The sequence below is a fragment of the Megascapheus bottae genome, chromosome 31, assembly GCF_031878675.1.
Source record: "Megascapheus bottae isolate mThoBot1 chromosome 31, mThoBot2.hap1, whole genome shotgun sequence".
In the NCBI taxonomy this organism is placed as follows: domain Eukaryota; kingdom Metazoa; phylum Chordata; class Mammalia; order Rodentia; family Geomyidae; genus Megascapheus; species Megascapheus bottae.
In genome coordinates this window covers 4,935,470-4,954,868 of record NC_143539.1, presented here as the reverse complement: position 1 = coordinate 4,954,868, position 19,399 = coordinate 4,935,470, and the positions used below count along the sequence as shown (strand labels likewise).

The following is a 19,399-nucleotide window of genomic DNA, read 5'->3' as shown; positions in this document are numbered from 1 at the left end:
TCCACAATCTATTCATCATATACCATTTTCATATTATATTTACTATATCCATCATGCTCCTATTTTCACCCTAGTGAATGCTTACAACACCTGGACTAAAAGAACCCACACCTGAGGTCCTGCTCCAAGCCCCGCCCTGGGGACAGTGCGTGGTCACTGCCTACTCCGTGTACGTCACAGTGATTCACATGAGGGAGGGTGAGGGGGCCACAGGGCCCTGCAGGGAACAGCAACTGGACCTCCCCTGGGAAGTCCCGAGGGCTTCCTGGAGGAGGTGACGTCCACGCCAAGCCGCATAGGCAGTGGACAGACAGCATCCCCGTGGGCAGCGCCTGGGAGCTCAGAGCATGGATTTCAGTTCCAAGCAACAAAAGCCGCCTTGGGGACACAGAGAGACTTTGTTGGAGGGATTTGGGGTCAGTCAACAATGCCAGGAATCAGTCAGAGAGCTGGGATTGGAAAAGCCAGCCAAGAGACTGGCCACTCGCCAAACAGGTCACCAACCACCGCTGCCCCACAGAACCGGTCCAGCAGGGCCAGGCTGGGATGGGGGGCAGATGACCACCTGGCCTTACCATCAGTCAGTCACCATGAGGGGCAGGGGTGTGGCTCGGCCCCAGCTTCCAACCTCCGCTGTCTGTGGCCTCCAGGGTGTCATGCAGGGGTCCCTGGGACGGTCGGGGGAGCTGGACTGGACAACAGTAGCTCTGTGGTCTCAAGAGTCCCCTGTGTGGCTGCCACCTGCCCCCTTGACTCATTAAGCCACAGCACGTCACCCCCAGGGGGGTCACACAGCCCTGCAGTGGAGCCTGTGCTGGCCTGACTGACCCCCTCCTGGAGCTCCATCACCAACCCTTTGGGGCTCCATTTCTTTTCTTTTCCCAGGTAGAGTCTCAGGCCTTGAGCTGGCCTTGGTCTGTGATCCTCCTCCTTTCTCTGCCACTCGTGGCGCTGGGATTACAGGCGTATGCCACGGCACCTCGCTGACCTCCCCACCCTCCCCTCTCTCTCTTGTGTCTCTTGCAGGACTTGAACTCAGGGATGTACTCCAGTTTAAGCAGGGGCTCCACCAGTAGAGCCATATTCCAATCGCTTTTAGGGTAGTGCTGTTTCAGGCAGTCTCACATTCTTGCCCTGGGTGCAGCCTCAGAGGGAGACCCTGCCATCTCTGCCTCCCGTGTAGCTAGGATGACAGACAAGAGCCACAGCATCTGGCTTTGGTGCAGAGAGAAAGTGAGGCTGGGATTCCAAGCACATAGCAAGGGTGGCAGGCAACTGTGGAAGACAGGAGGTGCCCAGCTGCCAAGGCCGAAGGAGACGAGCCACACCCCGCTCCTCCTGCGGGAATCGCCCCTGCGTTTGTCACAAGTCTGGCTCCTGCTACCAAAGCTGACATCACCTTGACTCCCACAGAAGCATGAAAGCAAACGTCCATCCGTGAGCGCTTGCAGAGGGAGCATCAGAGCCGGACGTCATCCTCGCTTCTCAGGAAGTCGAAATCTGAGAGGTTGGAATTTGAAGCCAGGCACAGGGATTCAGGCCTGTCATCCTAGCTACTCACAAGGCTGCGATCAGAGGATCCTGGTTCAAAGCCAGCCTGAGCACCAAAGAACCGGAAACTCTTATCTCCAATTAATCTTGAGAAAATGGGAAGTGCGGCTGTGACTCAAGGGATAGGGAGGTAGCCTTGAGCTAAAGAACTCAGGGACAGTGCCCAGGCCCAGAGTTCAAGCCCCAGGACTGAAAAAAACAAACAAACAAAAAAAGAGTAAGATGGCAGGATGTAGAAAAATCCTGGGCAAACACTACAGCCTTTCATGAGGAGAGCCTGCGTTGATAAGGCCAGCTGCACAAGCCGTGCGCCCATCACCACCACTGCCCGCCACTGGCGTGGCCAGGTAAGTTACATCACCTAGTGACTGGTTGCTGTGGTTGGTTGGAGTTTGTGTAGAATTTGCCTTGTGGCGTTCACACAATGACATGATGGCCCATCGTCACATGACCCCTTGTGAAGGGACAGGTGACTGTGTGCAGCTCTATCCAGGGAGACAGCCATAATCAGTTCACAAATATTTGCTTGTCTTACGCCAAGCAAAGCCAGGCAGGGTCACTGCTGAAAAAAAATGTGTGTGTGTGTGTGTGTGTGTGTGTGTGTGTGTACACATACACATAAAGCCATAGCTCACACCTGTACTCCCAGCTACTCAGGAGGCTGTGATCTGAGAACTGTGGTTCAAAGGCAATCCAAGCAGGAAAGTCCTTCTGTCCAATGAACTACCAAAGAGCCAGAAGTGGCATTGTGGCTCAAATGGTAGAGCATCAGCCTTGAGCACAAAAGCTCAGCCAGAGAGCCCAGCCCAGCCTCATACAAGGGCTAAAGATAAGGGCCATTCCTGAGAGGACCACCCAGGGTGTGCAGGAGTGGGGTCCAGACGGCTGGGGGCAGAGAGAGCTTGAAAGAGGGAATAAATATGGGCTAACACCCAATTTCTTCCTTGTGCCACCAATGAACAACATAGCTGTGCCACGCTGTCGAGGCCGCCTATAATCCCAAGCCCTCTCTGCTATTATAGGAAGCCCCCCCCCCAGGCTGGCTAGAGGCACGGCCAGTGACTCCCCCCCCACTGATCAATGTCTTAGATCAACTCACTAAATAACCCTTCCTGTCTACCCCCCACACACTCTGAGCTAGTTTGTGCAAAGCCTTGAGCTCGCTGATTTGTGACACCCCCACCCACCCATCGCCTGACCTGTGACCCCTAGCCACACGTGGCCAGGCTCCTCCTTCTCTTTCCCTCTTCTTCCCAGAGCCCCTGGCCTCCACTTCCTCCTCCCCTCACCTGCTTCAGCCTGCCAAAGGAATGAAGGGGAGAGAAGGAAGGAGCGAGGAGGGGTGACATTCCTGGGATTCCCTGGGTTGTGTGTGGGGGGGAGATAGAGCCTTTCAGAGAGAGAGAGAGGGAGAAGAGAGGGCACCCCACACCCCGACCCATCATCTATAGGCGGAACTGGGAATGGAAGACAATTAGAGATAAGAGAATGAACTGGTTTTCGGTTCCAGGCCACTGGGGGTCAGATGGTGAGTGAGGTGCAGCCAGGGAGAAAGAAGCCTTGTGATCAGAGGACACTTATTGGTAATGGTGGGGGTCACGAGGCACAGTAGGAGAGACCAGGGCAGCGCAGGCCTCTGACCTTACCTGAGGTCATGCGGTTCAAATCCACACTAAGCCAGGCGCCGCTGGCTCACACCTGTCACCTCAGCTACTCAGAGCACTCAGGGACAGCTCCCAGGCCCTGAGTTCAAATCCCCAAACCATCACACACACAAAATCCACAGCCAAAGGTCCCAGGGGTAAGGGGGCTGAGAGTCTTCTAAGGCCTCAGGTTCAAAGTGGAGGCGGGAGGGGGGGAGACAAGCTCAAGGACCTCAGCTAGGAGGGTTGAGCAAAGCCCCGGCCGCCCCCCCCCACACCCGCTCCCCTCGGGGTGGAGAAACCCGGGGTCCGCCTGGGGAAGTGGGAAATCCTGGCCCGACGCCCAGGATGCAGGGCGGAGTGGGCGTGGCTGCGGGATGGAATGGGCGTGGCCGAGCCGGGACGCAGGAGTGATTGGTGGGCGTGGCCCGGGGGCGTGGCCTCTGCCGCCGGCCTCGCAGCCGCCCGGCCTCACCCGGAGCTCAGTTGCCGCCGCCGCAGCCGCGAACATGGAGCCCCCGGGCGAGGGACTCGGGGTGCGCGGGACGCCGCGGCTGCTGTGGCTTGCGCTCCTGCTGGTGGTGCATCCAGGTAGGGACTCGGCGTGAGAACCGGGCGGGGCTGGGGAGAACCCTGGGGAAGGAGAAAGAACTAAACACCACCACCCTAGGGTACAAAATCTGGGGGACCCCCCTCCCCCGGGGAGGAGGAGACGACACGAGGACACAGCGATCAGGACCCCGCTCAGGACCTCGGAAACCTAGGCCTTCCGTCCCCTTATTTTCTGGGGTCCCTGGAATCTGGGCCATGGGACTCGAGTCATGACCCTCCACTTGATGGAGTCAGAAACAAACCCCCGGGAAGGCTGTCCCCCTCCCCAGGTTTCCTAGCAGTTTAGGGGGACCCTGCGGCCAAACCAACCATTCGTGTAGTTTGAGCGTTTTCCCAGCCTCGGGAAAGAAGTCGCCTGGCTTGGGAAGGGAAAGGGCCCGGAGTTCCAGCCCTGCCTCTGAGTCCTCAGAACAAAAGTGACCGCCTCCCCCCCCCCCAACTTTCCTATGGGGCCTCAGCTAAATCCACACACCTGCGCGGTAGCCTGAAGGGCTGGCTGGGGACATGTCCCGCCCTGGCTGCCTGCAGCTCAGACCCAGCCCGTGGAAGCAGCCTGGCCTCTCAACTGCTCCCTTGGGACAGGCTGGGGCCAGAGGTGAGAGTGCCTAGGAATCCAGGCCCCTAAACAAGCATGGTAAATAGTGGGTCCCCAGGGGTAAGCCCAGGCCAGGCTGGACCGTTCTCAGAACAGGAAGCAATGCCAAGATGCCAGCCTGAAGGGTACTTTCCAAGCAAGAAATACACAACATGCCAGGACCCTCATGGGAGTCCCAGACTCAGCCTCTCATGCCCCCAGGACCCAAGGTTCTGACCTCATCCATATTCCATGCTTTGGTGACTCACCTTACCTTTTCTGCTCTTCCCTTAAAATGGTTGGAGAGCCAAGGGGCGGGTAGGGGGCTCTGGCGCCAAGCTGGGCAGGTCTCAGCCAGCCTGGCCCTCCCACATTCCTGAAACCTGCCCAGCCCTGTCCCCCCTCACCACCCCCACACACCCATCCTTCTCCAGGCCCAGCCGCAGCCCACACCCCAGCCCCCCATGCATGAGAGAGCACAAAAGCACCAGGAGCCCTAGGCAGATCAAGGGAAGCTCAGAGATTCACAGAGATCCAGAGACAGAGTCAGGGAGAGACTCTCTTGCAGAGGCGCAAGTTCCTGGGCCAGCCCTGCGCAGGTGCTGGAGGCCATGGATGAGCCAGGCCTGGCCCTTCCCTTAAGGCGCGTTTGTTGTTGTGGGAAAAACAAAAAAAGACACAGTGTGTTCTGAAGCATTGAGAGAAGGGCCACCAGGGTCTGGCTGGGGGGACCCTGTGCCACCAAGAGTTCTGGCACAGGAGAACCTTAGCTTTACAGGTGAATGCAGGGATGACGAGCCGCTCTGATGCTCCCTGCCTACCCATAGACACAGAGGTGGGAGATGGAGAAGAGAAAGAAGCTGAGTCTGAGGGAGGAGGAGGAGGCCGGGGTCTGAACTCCTGGGTCTGCATGAGGAGGCTGGGGGCTGAAGGGCTGTCCAGGTGCGTGGCAGTGGACAGAGCGGGCACACCGCCCCACAGGTGTGCAGGCGGAGGTTCAGCTGTCCGTGCCCCCTTTGGTGGAGGTCATGCAGGGGGAGCCTGTCACGCTGGACTGCACTGTGTTGGGAGACCTCGACCAATACATGCTGGAATGGTTCCTTGTAAGTGCTTTGGGCTGGGTTCAAGAGAGGGGAACGGGGGGAGACACAGGGTGAGGGGAGTGATGGGGGTTCAGGGCATATCAGGCCTGCCCAGGTTCACACCCTACACCCCAAGACTCAGCAATAAAGTTGGGAAATGGAAGCCCAGTGAGGGGCCGGGAGGCTGCATGACCCCAGATGGCTGGGCAGGAGGAATGGGGTGCAGTGAAGAGGAGACCCACAAAGACTGGGAGGGAGGAGGAGATGGAGAATGGAAGGAGGAGATGGATCTTGGGAGCCTAGGGAAGCAGGGGCTTAGCCGAGAGCCTCCCCTGTGCCCATCAGCAGACTGACCGCTCCGGGGCCCGCCGCCGCCTGGCCTCGGCCGAGTACCGGAACTCCAAGCTCCAGGGTTCTGTGGATGATTCTGGAAGCCTCGACCCCCCATACCAGCTGGATTCCCAGGGGCGCCTGGTGCTAAATGAGGCTAAGGTGGGCGATGAGCGAGACTACAGGTGTGTGGTGAAGGCCGGGGCAGCTGGCACCGCCGAGGCCACCACAAGCCTCCGCGTGTTTGGTGAGTCTCCTGGGATGGACCAGGCAGGTGGCCGCAGACCAAAGAAGGAGCCCCTGACGTGAACATCTTCCTTCCCCACAGCAAAACCAGAGGCCACCGAGGTGTCCCCCAACAAAGGGACGTTGTCAGTGATGGAAGAGTTGGCCCAGGAGGTATGTTGACCTTGGGGGCTGACCTTGAGTCTAGGGCACTGGGCTTCTGGATTTAAGAAATGGTCCATATGCAGATTTACGCTGCCCCGGGAAAAGGATCTGACCCAAATGCCTGGATTTGAGGGGAGAGGGGAACCAGACTTCAGAGTCCCCGCCCCAAGTTCAAGGCCACGCCCATGTCCCCCGGTCTGTCCCAGATTGCCACCTGCACCAGCCGCAATGGGAACCCAGCCCCTCAGATCTCATGGTATCGGGACGGGCAGCTCTTGAAGGTTCCCATGGAGATGAACCAGGGTGAGTGAAGGGAGACAGCGTCACCCGAGGCTGAGCAGGTGGTGGTGGCAGGGGTTGGTGACCGCCCGGCACCTCTCTCGCAGATAGGTATATGACCAGCCGCACCGTCCGGGAAGCCTCCGGCCTGTTGTCCCTCACCAGTACCCTCTACCTACGGCTCCACAAGAAAGACCGCAATGCCAGCTTCCACTGTGCCGCTCAGTATAACCTGCCCTCAGGCCAGCATGGCCGTCTGGACAGCCCTGCCTTCCACCTCACCCTGCACTGTGAGTTCCCGACCCGCCCTTGGCCTCACACTCTTCTCCATCCCTCTACTCCATCTTGCTCAAAGCGTGTTGGTGGCTACCTGGTGCTGGCCTGTGATCGTCAATGAGAGTCCAAGGTGACACGGGAGGATCACGAGCTCCAGGCCTGTCCGGACTACATAGTTGAGATCCTCTGCCTCAAAAAGAAAGCCTTGGGGGTGGGGAGGAGGGAGGGAAGGAAGAAAAGAAGGAATAAAGAAGGCCAAGTCAGGTAGTGGTGGCTTATACTTGTAATCCTAGCTATGCAAGAGGCTGAGATCTAAAGGATTGAATTTAGAGGCCAGCCTGAGCAGAATAGTCATTGAGGCTTCATCCTTAAAAAAACAAACAAACAAACAACAAACAAAAAACAGCAAAATGTCAGGATGGAGGTGTGGCTCGCGTGACAGAGGCTGAAAAAGAGAGAGAATAAAAAAGCCAGGTGTCCCCAGCCCTGTTATCCTAGCTATTTTGGAGTTTGGGAAGCTGGAACCCTAACTCAGACAGCTAGACAGGGTGGCTCATGCGTGTAATCATAGCTACCCAGAAGTCTAACATAGGTGAGTCACACCTGAATGAGCAAACAACCAGTACTGAAAAAGGATTTCAGGGTCAGTTCCCAGGCACAGAGTTCAAGCCCCAGGACCAGCAAAACAAAAAGTCAGTACTGGAGGCGTGGCTCAGCATTAAAAGTCTTTCCTAGGAAGCACAAGGACCCAAGTTCAACCCCCCCCATACACGCACAGAGTCCAAATGGTTATCTAGTCCTGTACTTCTCATTCATTTTCATCCACTCTACCCCTGACCCTGCCATCGCTGACCTCTGGTGTCTACTTTGAGAATAAATGTGAACCGGAGACTTGAAACCCGTGCCATCTGGGGCAGGGCTTGTTTGACTCGGCTCCCTGAGCCCAGCCTTTGTGCGCGTGCGTTTGGGCTCACAGTGGGCTGTGTCCCACCTGTGCGCATGCGCTGATGGTGCTGACCGTCTTCGGGCCTTTCTGCAGACCCCACAGAGCACGTGCAGTTCTGGCTGGGCAGCCCGTCCACCACGGGAGGCTGGGTGCGCGAGGGTGACTCTGTCCACCTGTTCTGCCAGGGAGACGGTAGCCCCAACCCGGAGTACACATTTTTCCGCATGCAGGTAACACCCCCCCCCGCCCCGCCCTGACCTACCCTTGTGGTCCCCACCTTCGAAGTCTCTGGCCCCCTAAAAGTCGATGACGTTCTAACCCGCCCCAGCTTATGATGTGTGTATTTCTTTTTCTTGGTGGTGCTGGAGATGGAACCTGGGGCCTGGTCTGTGCCAGGCAAGCACTCTCCACCTGAGCCGTCCCACCTAAGCTAGGAGAACCTCTGACCTCTAACCCCCGCCCCCACCTGGGGAGAGTTGTGGCTAAACATATACAGAGCTTGGGTGACCCCTGACCCAGGGCCTGACTGGCCAAGCATGACATTTCAGCCCCTGTCCCCCAGCCATGGGTTCCTGAGCCTTGGTTTCTGGTCTCTGGTCACACAGAACAACCAGGAGAAGAGTCTCAATGTCAGCCTGGAGGGCAACTTCACCCTGAAGGAGGTGCAAAGGGACCAGAGTGGGACTTACGGCTGCCGAGTGGAGGATTACGACGCAGCCGAGGAGGTTCAGCTCGTCAAGACCTTGGAGCTACACGTGGCCTGTGAGAGCTGGGGGGCGGGGGGAGGGCCAAGGGCACAGCTGTCTCCACACTGCACCTACCCCACCCACACCTGCCTCCCTCAGTCTATGATACCACCCAAGACCACCGCCCCAGTGGCTCCCACCTGCCATCCCAGCTGCTCAGGAGGTGAGATCTGGGAATCAAGGTTCAAAGCCCAAGCAGGAACTTATCTCCCATGAACTACCAAAAAAAGCCAGAAGTGGAGGTGTGGCTCAAGTGGGAGAGTGCCGGCCCCGGGACCCAGGACTATCTCTGTCACTCTGTCTCTCTCTGCTCTCTCTGTCTCTCTGTCTCTGTCTCTCTCTCTCTCTGCTCTCTCTGTCTCTCTCTCTCTCTCTCTGCTCTCTCTGTCTCTGTCTCTGTCTCTCTCTCTGCTCTGTCTGTCTGTCTGTCTGTCTGTCTCTCTCTCTCTCTCTCTCTCTCTCTCTCTTTCTCTCTCTCTTTCTCTCTCTCTCACACACACACACACACACTCATCTCCTCATCTGATTGCTAGGTTAAGTTCTCATCTTCTGGACTCTTATTTTTATTTTATTTATTTATCTATTTGCCAGTCCTGGGTCTTAAACTCAGAGCCTGAATGCTGTCCTTGGGCTTTCTCAAGGTTAGAGCTCTACCACTTGAGCCATAGCACCACTTCTGGCCTTTTCTATGCATGTGGTACCAAGGAATTGAACCTAGGTCTCTGTGCATACTAGGCAAACATTCTACCACTAGACCAAACTCCCGGCCCCTTTTCTGGACTATATTTTGTTTTGTTTGTTAGTTTGTTTTTGCAGTACTGGCTATGGAACCAAGAGCTTCCAGCTTGCTAGACAAGAACCACAGTGCTAGTCCTTCTGCTTGTATTTTGCTTTTGAAACAGGGTCTTGATAACTTTGTTCAGACTAGTCTTGAACTTTTTTTTTTCTTTGTACAGGTCCTGGGGCATGCATGATCTCAGGGCCTGCACACTGTCCCTGGGCTTTTTTGCTTATGGCTAAGGATCTATAACTTGAGGCCCATGTCTACTTCCAGCTTTTTGGTGGTTCATTTTAGATAAGAGTTTCACAAGCTTGGCGCCAGTGGCTCACACTTGTCATCTGAGCTACTCAGGAGACTAAGATCTGAGCATCACAGTTCAAAGCCAACGGGACATGAAAGTCTATGAGACTCTTACCTCAAATTAACCACCAGAAAACTGGAAATGGCCCTGTGGCTCAAAGTGGTAGAGCGCTAGCCTTGAGCCAAAGAGCTCAGGGAGAGCACCCAGGCCCAGAGTTCAACCCCATGACCTGCCTGAGCCGGCTTCACCGGGCTATCCTTGCGCTCTTGATCTTCCTGCTTCTGCTTCCCAAGTAGCTGGGACTACACTTGTATATCACGATGCCTGACTCAGCCATCCATATGAGACCAGTTAGATTCTAGTTTGTTCTTTCTTTCTTTCCTTCCTTCCTTCTTTCTTCCTTTCTTTTTCTTTTTGGATGGTTCTGGAGTTTGAACTCAGGGCCTCTTCCTCTTGCTTAGCTTTTTCCACTCAAGTCTGGTGCTCACTGGAGCTACAGCTCTGCTTCTGACATTTTTGCAGGTTAACTAGAGATGAGAGTCTCACAGACTTCATTTTATTTTATTTTATTTTATTCCCCCCCCCAGGCTAGCTCCTAAGATCTTCACATCTCAGCCTCTTGAGTAGCTGGGAGGACAGGTGGGAGCCACCAGCGCAGGCTAGATCTGGTTTTCTAAGCAGTATGCCCAGCGCAGAAGCTTTGTTGTTCTTTGGCATTCAGTACTCACCCCCCTTTCTGGGGGGGTCCCTGAGCTGATGGTGGCAGCTCACTCCTAAAAGGCAGACAGTACGGTCTCCCTCCCACAGTAAAGGTGCCAGCAGGCACACGCAGGCCGAGACTCTGGTCTTTTCCTGTGACAGCTCTGATAAGATCAAGGGACAGGCTGGCAGGCGGGGGTTAGACAAAGAATAACTCATTTCCTCCTTGGCACAGTGTGCAGGGCTTCGCCTGGGCTCCATGTCTGTTGGGAGGTGAGAGTGAGCCGGGTGGAGGTTTGCCTGGGTTGGCCCTGCAGGGCACACGGACACAAGGCTGGCTTTCTCCATTGTCCTCAGTCGGGACAAGAGATCAGGCTGTGTGCTGACAGGGTGAGGGGTTCCTGGCAGCTACGGCCATTCCCAGAGATGCCCGACAGCTGGCAGATGCAGCTGTCAGCCTGTGCAACAGCTGGGGAATCGTCCTTCAGCTGTACAGGGGGATCTGTGTGCCCACGGTGTTTGTTGGGAGGCGGGGAGGGGCAGGGAGTCCTCAGGAAAGAGGAAGAAACTAAGAGGTGAAACCCAAAATGAAGGCTGGAGACTTCACTCATGTGGAAAAGGGCTTGCCTAGCAAGCTCAAAGGCCCAGTACATAGCCCAGGGCAAGACTGGATCATGCCTGTCATCCTAGTTATTCAGGAGACTGAGATCTGAGGATCAGGGTTCAAACCCAGCCTAGGCAGGAAAGTCCATGAGACTTTTCTCTCCAGTCAACCACCGGAAAACCTGAAGTGGTACAGTAGCTCCAAGTGGTAAAGTGCTAGCCTTGAACAAAAAAGCGCAGTGCCCAGGCCCTTGAGTTTAGGCCCTACACAGTACTACCAAAAAGAATTAACATGAAAGGAAAAACACTAGAAATGCAAAGAGCTTAGCACCGCAGGGTAAGCAAAGCATGTTTACAGGACCTGAGGGCCTAGTGGTACAGCGCTTGCCTAGCATGCATGAAGCCCTGGGTTCGATTCTTCAGTACCATATACACAGAAAAAGCTAGAAGTGGTGCTGTGGCTCAAGTGCTAGAGTGCTAGCCTTGAGAAAGCCCGAAGACAGTGTCTAGGACCTGAGTTCAAGCCCCAGGACTGGGCAAAAACAATACAAAAAAAGGGAGGGGTGGGGGGGGGCCTGAAGCAGGTCAAGGCGTGGTACACTAGAGAAATCTAAAGCTACCAAGAGAGTCGGCTCTGTGGAGCCAAATGAGAAAAGGAGCGGAAGACGGTGATGAGAGGAGGCCAGTGGGGTGGACCTTGTAGGCTGTCCAGTACTTTGGCTATGCGATCAAGAGCTGCTGTGAGCCACTTCCAGATTTAGGCAGACGTGAGGGGGGACTGACGCGTGCTTTGAGAAGATCCTTCACTGCAAGATGGAGAGGGGGAATGAAGGAGTACGGATGGGGGTGTGGCCCTGTGGGTGGAGCCCAGCTGGCTTTGCAGATGTCTGTCATCCAGAAGCCCTGAGATCAGTCCTCAGGGGGGAAGCAGGGCCCAGGAGTGAGGAGGAGGTCGAGTCAGAGATGGAGGGAGGGGGAGGGGGAGGCAGGTGAAGATTTTGCTGGCACTCATGGGGTTTGAACTCCAGTTTTATGTTTGCTCGGCAACTCATAAGAGTCTGGCAACTTTCCTGCCCTGGCTGGCTTTGAACCTGGATCCTCAGATCTCAGCCTCCTGAGTAGCTAGGATGCCAGGTGTGAGCCACCGTGCCCGGCCATACAGTCTTAATACACAGGACGGATGTGGGTGAATGGCAAGGAGGCAAAAGTTTTGAGCGAGAGCCAGCTTTTGGATGGAAGCCTTGGAAGCAGACCTCTTGCTTTAGCCTAGGGAGGCCCTGGGATCCTTGGCCAGCCAGCACGACGAGGCCCCAGGCTCAGCCATTAGCCCAGGAGCAAAAGGACGTGGGCTTTGTGTCCTACACTTGTAGATTTTGACGTGAGGGCCTGGATGAGAGAGTGGGGATCTGATGATGATGATGATGAGGAGGAGGAGGAGGAGGAGGATCAGTGGTGCACAGTCCCTGGCTGGGGTGGGGCCTTTCTGGGGAAGGTGACACACTGTCCCCACCCCCACCCCACAGACCTGGACCCCCTGGAGCTGAGTGTGGAGGATCAGCTCCCCGTATTCCTCAACAGCAGCCTCACACCTGTCCACTGCTCTGCTCAGGGCCTACCCAAACCCACCCTCCGCTGGACCAAGGTAAACCGGGGGGAGGGGGAATGGGGCCTCAAGTCCCTGGCCCTCCATCTGGCCCCCTTCACCAGCTCCGGTCCCTGCTTTCCTCTCCCCTCCCTAGGACTCTGTCCCGCTGGGGGACGGCCCCACACTCTCCATCAGCGACATCACCTTTGACTCGGCGGGCACCTACCTTTGTGAGGCCTTCACGCCCACCGTTCCCCTCCTCAGCCGCACACGGAGCTTCAGGCTTCTGGTCCAAGGTTCGGGACCCAGGACTGCTTGGATGGGGATAATGGCACTTCCTTCTCTCTCCTTTCTCTTTGTGTCAGGGTGGGGACTGGGGATCCTGGGACTTGAACCCAGGGCCTGGGCACTGTTCCTGAGCCAGGTTGCACTCGGCCACTTGAGTGACAGCTCCATGTCCAGTTTTCTGCTGGCTCCTTGGAGATAAGAGTCTCCTGGACTTTCTGGCCCAGACTGGCTTTGAACTTTGACCCTCAGATCTCAGCCTCTGGAATGACGAGGATGGACAGGCATGAGCCACCCGTGCCTGGCTTCTTCTTCGTCCTCCTCACCCTTCTCTCCCCTTCCTTTGTCCCTGCTCACTTCTTCTGAGATCTCCCTGTCTGCACAGGGCCACCTGAGTTGAAACCCCTAGAGATGGAACCAAAGCCCAAAGATGGCTGGACAGAAGGGGAGGAGGTGCAGCTGGCCTGCTCTGCCCGCGGCTACCCGGAACCCACCCTCACCTGGAGCCAGCTGGGTGGCACTGTAAGGGACCTCCCTGAGCCCCCCCAAACCCTGTGGGTGGACACTGCCCCTCGCCCACTCCAGCACCGTGTCCCCCTACCACACTTCCGGGGACCAGACCTCCTGTGGCCTGTCCCCCCGCCCCTCGGCCCCAGCCCTCCAGCCCCAGGGCCCGGCCTCACCCAGGTCTCTGCAGCCGGCAGAGCCCAGCGGGGGCCCAGGCTGGGTGAGCAGCGTCCTGACCCTCAAGGTGACCAGTGCCCTGGGCCGCGAGGGCGTCTCCTGTGAGGCCTCCAACGTCCATGGCAAAAGCAGCCACGTCTTCCACTTTGGGACGGGTGAGTCACCCCCTTCTGGGGCGCCAGGGGTGGGGTGCCGGCAGGCCTAGACCGGCAGGCTGAGCCCACTCCACCCTGTCCTGTCCCTGCAGTGGCCCCCCAGATGGCCCAGGCCGGCGTGGCAGTGATGGCCGTGGCGGTTAGCGTGGGCCTCTTGCTTCTGGTCGTGGCCGCTTTCTACTGCATGAGACGCAAGGGTCGCCCCGGCTGTTGCCGGCGGGCAGAAAAGGGGGCTCCGTGAGTGTCTGCGGGACCCCAGGTCACCCCAGCCCAGCCGCACACCCCCTCCCCTTCAACCGCACCCCAGCCACCCCAGCCCTCTACCCCACCCTCCACTGAAAACTACCCCAAACCTACCCACCTTGACTCCCCTCACCCCGCCTCTCTGCTCACCCCACCCTAACACTGGGACCCTCAGATCTGCCTCCATTTCTCTTTTCTAGACTTTAATGTTGTGGGGGGAGCTGGGGTGAAACCCAGGCCATAGTGCTTCAAAGGCAGTACTCTCCTACTTGAGCCGTACCCCTAGCCTTTGTTTTTGAGGCAGGGTCTCCCTGAGTTTGTCCCAGCAGGTTAGAATTCTCCACCCTTTTGTCACTGCCTCCCGAGAGGCTGGAATTACGGGCATGTACCACTGCCCCCTGTCCTCAACCCGTCCCCCAGTTCCTTCTTAGGGGTGACCACGTCCCCATTCCCCCTCCCCCAGGCCGCCTGGGGAGCCGGAGCTGAGCCACTCGGGGTCTGAGCGACCAGAACACACGGGTCTCCTCATTGGAGGCGCCTCTGGGGGTGTAAGGAGTGGCAGCGGGGGCTTCGGAGATGAGGTGAGCCGGGGTCTGGTGCCTGGATACTGGGGAGCAGTCTGGGCCTCAGGGCAACCTTGTGAGCATGGGCTGAGTTATCCTCTCTCTCCCCAGTGCTGAGCCTCCCCTCCCCACGCCATCACTGGACCTGACACCTCGGCCACCCCCTTCCTTCTCCTGCCTGCTGGGCCCTCCCTTCCTTCCTCCACTGCCCGGCCTGCCTGGCCAGCCCGGCCGCCATGGCCTTGGCGGTGAGGCTGGGGGGGGCCTTCCTCCGGAGGGAGGGGTGTGTGTGAGTCTCCCAGGCCCAGAATAGCTGCTGGATACCAGCCCAGCACCCGCCAGCGCCCGGTCAGCCCAAGGCCCCGAGGGTCGGGGCCTGCCCGGCTATTTTTACCTCTGCCTCTTGCTGGTTCTTCCCACCTGACTCCATCTCTGTCCTGCTGTGTAGTCTGACACTGGATCGCCCCCCACCCTGTTATATGTGAACACTGGAGACCCCAATAAATGCCACCTGCGACATGACCAGAGTTGCCTGGTGGGGGGGTGGAGGGAGTGACTGGGAAGAGAGGGTGTCCAGGTGATCATCCCTCCCTGCAGCTGTTTCTGGAGAAGCATGATGTCATGGAGAAATGAGAGAGAGAGAGAGAGAGAGAGAGAGAGAGAGAGAGCGAGAGCACCACCCCAGGGTGACTCAGCTAGGCAAGGCTGGAAGAGAGAACTAGCAGGCCTTGGGGACCGGTGGCCAGTGCCCACCTGGGAATGGGGGGGTGATCCCCTTGAGAAATCCCAGCAGCTCTAGCTGCCCCCCACACACACCTGGGGAGCTGAGGCGGGGCAGGGAGCTGAGGACTCATGGCTGCTCTGAACATGGCGCCGCCTGCTCTGAGGCCAGGATTCCCCGGGGAAGCCAGGCTGGCTGGAGGAATGCTGCTGAAAGCTTGGGGCCAAGCAAAGAGGTACATACTTCCTGTGGTCCAGTTCCCCTGGAAAGAGGGATTGGGGGATTTGGGAGAGACACAGAGTGTGAGGAAGAGGCAGAATAGAGCGGGGCGAGCTTGGAGAAAGAGCCCTGGAGAAAGACATAAGCAAAAAGATGTGGGAAAGCCAGGCTGATGGCCTGTAATCCTAGCTACTCGGGAAACTGAGGTCTGAGGATCAAGGTTCCAGGCCAGGCAAGAAAGTGTGAGATGCTTTATTTCACCAGAAAACCAGAAGTCGTGCTGCGGCTCCAAGTGTTAAAGCCGTAGCCTTGAACCGAAGAGCTCAGGGATGGCACCCAGGCCCTATGACTGACAATAAATAAATAAAAAGATCTAGGGAAAAGCCAGGAATGGAGATACATGCCTGTATTCCCAGCACCTCGGGAGACAGTGAGAGGATCAAATAAGTGAGGCCCTGTCCCAAAGGCAAAACAAAGCTGAGTGCCTGCGGCTCAATCTGTAATCCCACCTACTCAGGAGGCCAAAATCACAGAAAAGTATGAGACTCCATCTCCAAAATAATCAGCAAAAAATAAGCACTGGCCAGGAGTGTGGCCTAGTGGTAGAATGCTTGCCTAACATGCATGAAGCCCTGGATTCGACTCCTTATTACCACATACACAGAAAAAGCCCAAAGTGGTGCTGTGGCTCTAGTGGTAAAGTGCTAGTCTTGAGAAAGCTCAAGGACAGTGCCCAGGCCTTGAGTTCTAGCCCCAGTTTTAAAAAAAAAATCAGAGGCATGGCTCAAGTGACAAAGTACCAGCCAAGCAAACCTGAGGATTTAAGTTCAAATTCTGGTACCAGCTTCTCCCTCAAAATAAACAATAAGCTGAGACTCATGGTCTGTGTCTGCCATCCAAGCTTCTCCAAAGGCTGGGGCAGAAGACCAATTTAGGTAACAAGTGTGGGAGTGTGGCTTAGTGGTAGAGGGCTTGCCTAGCATGCATGAAGCCCTGGGCTCAATTCCTCAGCACAACATACACAGAAAAAGCCACAAGTGGTTTTATGGCTCAAGTGGTAGAGTGCTAGCTTTGAGCAAAAGCTCAGACAGAATGACAGTGCCTAGGCCCTGAGTTCAAGACCTAGGACTGGCAAAAATAAATATCCTTACAACAGTCTGGGGGGGGTGGCTCAGATAAGCTTGGAGGGCCCAGGCAGCAGGCAGGACATGCTGTGTCCCGGGGGCTTCATCTCTGCCTCAGCCCATGTCTCTTCTCGCTCTGGCCTCTAGAGGCTTCTCCTGTGAACAGGAAGACCTTGGGGTAGATGGCCCGGCGGTGTGCTCTCAGACCTAGAGCTGCCAAAGTGAGAAACTCCAGGCTCCTGGTTTAGTGATTCCATTGAAAACAAATGGGGCTGGGCTCTGGTGGCTCCACTCTTGTCATGCTCGGTACACTCAGGCCTGGGGCGGGAGTGGGGGTTACTGCTGCTGCAGGTTGCTGGGCAGGTCAAAATACTTAGGAGAACTTCCACTTGGAGGGTCTCTCAGGAAACCTTTGGTGGCTCTTGTTCTTGATTGAAGTGCCACCTCCAAGACTCCTGGACACAGGAAGTTGACTCTGTAAGCACGGGACCCACTCAGTCATTTGTCATCAAGTGGCAGTACTCAGCCCCAAGTATACCCCCAAGTGTCTGTGATTGGTGGTGGTGGTGGGGGGGAGCGCAGGAATCAAAACTCCACACCTGGGAATCCTTCCTGGGCTTGCCTGCCTGCCCAGACCAGACAGGAGGCAGCAGGGCCCACTCAGTGGCTAGAGGAAGCTAGGAGGCCTTCCTGGAAGAAGACTCCCTGATTTTTTTTTTTTTTTTTTTGAGACAGGGATTACAAGCATATATCATCACACTTGACTATTGATTCTTTTACTCATGGGAGAAATCTGGGAGTTAGGGTACAAGATTTAATAAAATAAGGCTCACTAAAACCCAGGTTTCCTGGACCTCTCAGCCAGACTTGGGACTTGTATAAGGTTCTCCATCCAGACAGGTACCAGTGGCTCACACCTGTAACCCGAGCTACTAAGAAAGGTGAGAACTGAGCATCTAGGTTCAAAGGTTCATAGTCAACCTGGACAGGGAAATCTGTGCAACTATTATCTCCAATGAACCACCCGCCCTCCCCCCCCCCAAAAAAAAACAGTCCTGGAGATGTGGTTTCAGAGCACCAATCTTGAGCTAAAATCCCTAATGAGCAGCACCCAGGACCTGGGTTCAAGTCCTAGTACTGGCATGCAAAGTAAATAAATTTCCAATCTTTTTTATTTCTTTATCTCACATACCCTAGTCAAGTTATTTGTGATAATTGGATATAGAATGTGGCTTAGTAGAGTGCTTGCCTCACATGCATGAAGCCCTGGGTTTGATTCCTCAGCTGGAAGTGGCACTGCGGCTGAAGTGGTAAAGTGCTAGCCTTAAGCACAGAGAGGCTCAGAGACAGCGCCCAGGACTGGATTCAAGGGGGGAGGGGAGGAGTACGAGATACTTCTTTTTTTTTAACAGTATCATTACAAAGGAACAATGCTTATCCCGCTGTGGCTGAAGTAGTTTGATGGTAACCTAAGAGCTTGAGCTCCATAATGAATCCATGCCTCAGAAAATAAAAAAAGAAACACAGCCAGCTGGTGGCTCACACTTGGAATCCTAGCTATTCAGGAGGCTGAGATCTGAACATCATGGTTTGAAACCAGCCAGGGCAGGGAAGTCTGAGATCTCCAATAAACTACTCAGAAAAAGCCAGCAGTGGCTCTGTGGCTCCAGTGGTAGAGCACTAGCCTTGAGCAAAGACAGGCTGGGGGACAGTACCCAGGCCTTGAGTTCAAGCCAGAAGACCAACAAAAAATAAATAAATAAAAATCACGCTGGAAGCTGGGCATGGTGGCTCATGCCTGTAATCCTAGCTACTCAGGAGGCTGAGATCTGAACATCACAGGGCAGAAAAGCCCTCGTGGGACTCTTATCTCCAATTAACTAATAAAATATTGTAAGTGGTGCAGTGTGGCTCCAGTGGCAGAGCACTAGGCTTGAGCACAAAGAGGCTCAATGACAGCGCCCAGGCCCTCGGTTCAATCCCCATAACCAACAATAAATACATAAATAAATAATACATCAATAAATGTTAGGGGGTGGACCTGGAGGCGTGGCTCAGGCCAGGGAGCACCTGCTCTGCCAGTGTAGTTCCCAGCAATCTTTTAAAGAAAAGTAGGATCACCAAGACTTGAATGCAGCCATTCCCTGGTGAGGATAACCAGGTGGTGGTAGGTGTGCGTGTGTGTGTGTGTGTGTGTGCGCGTGTGTGTGTGTGTGTGTGTGTGTGTGTGTGTGTGTGTGTGCTGGGGGAGCCGGGCTGACTAGGTGCTGGGAGACGATTCCCAGGTTCTCCGCCCTCCCCCCATCCAGCCTTCCCTGCCCCTCCCCCCCAGTCCCGCCAGGCTGTGCGGCCTCCCCTGCTCCCCCCCCTCCCCGCTGCAGCCCCAGGAATGTGAAGAGGTGGGTGGGGGCGGGGAGGAGCGGGCGATCGGGGAGACACAAAGCCGGGTGGAAGAGGCCGGGGAGAACGGGGGAAGCCGGACAAGGACGCGGGGCGGGACTGGCTGTCTGGTGGGCGTGGTCGAATGCTGGCCACACCCCCTACTCCTGGCCCCGCCCAGCTCAGCCGGGGCCGCGCAAGGCAGCGCGCGGGGTGGTGGTCTGTGCTGCCCCCTGGCGGGGACAGCGGAGCACGGGGAGAACACGAGGAGGGAGAGGGGCAGGAGGGCAGAGGCTGGGGCGGAAACGTGGTGGTGGCGGGGAGACAGACACCCAGAGACCCAGAGAGACTTACAGCGGGGTAGGCTGAGAGACAGTCCCAGGCAGGGTCAGAGACATCCCGAGTCCCCGGGCTGGAAGGAGACTCTGGGGACGAGCGACACGGTAACTGGGAGACAAAGAAAGATCAGGAACACGGCGACACCAGAGGCGTCAGTCCCGACAGATTTCCCCCCACACTCTGAGACCACAATCCGGAGACCCAGAGAGCGAGGCCACAGCCAGAAAGGCAGAGATGCTCAGAGAGAGAAAGCTATGCAAGAACGACGCAGCGACACCTGAATCCAGAA

The 19,399-nt window shown here is 56.3% G+C and overlaps 1 protein-coding gene across 1 annotated transcript; it reads left to right on the top strand.

Annotated features, from left to right (window-relative positions):
- Positions 1–3,672: 3,672 nt before the first annotated feature.
- On the top strand, positions 3,673–13,763 carry Bcam (basal cell adhesion molecule (Lutheran blood group)). The gene is made up of 13 exons (XM_090321881.1): positions 3,673–3,785; positions 5,362–5,483; positions 5,811–6,039; positions 6,121–6,191; positions 6,389–6,485; positions 6,569–6,751; positions 7,777–7,913; positions 8,289–8,445; positions 12,337–12,455; positions 12,553–12,694; positions 13,069–13,205; positions 13,381–13,522; positions 13,615–13,763. The coding sequence occupies exons 1-13, from the start codon at positions 3,704–3,706 to the stop codon at positions 13,761–13,763; spliced, it is 1,767 nt and encodes a 588-aa protein (XP_090178007.1). The 5' UTR covers positions 3,673–3,703.
- Positions 13,764–19,399: the final 5,636 nt, after the last annotated feature.

Coding starts and splice junctions, on each gene's coding strand:
- Bcam (XM_090321881.1), top strand. CDS start 3,704: ATGGAGCCCCCGGGCGAGGGACTCGGGGTGCGCGGGACGCCGCGGCTG. Junction 3,786..5,361: donor CCTGCTGGTGGTGCATCCAG/GTAGGGACTCGG, acceptor ACCGCCCCACAG/GTGTGCAGGCGGAGGTTCAG. Junction 8,446..12,336: donor CTTGGAGCTACACGTGGCCT/GTGAGAGCTGGG, acceptor CCCACCCCACAG/ACCTGGACCCCCTGGAGCTG.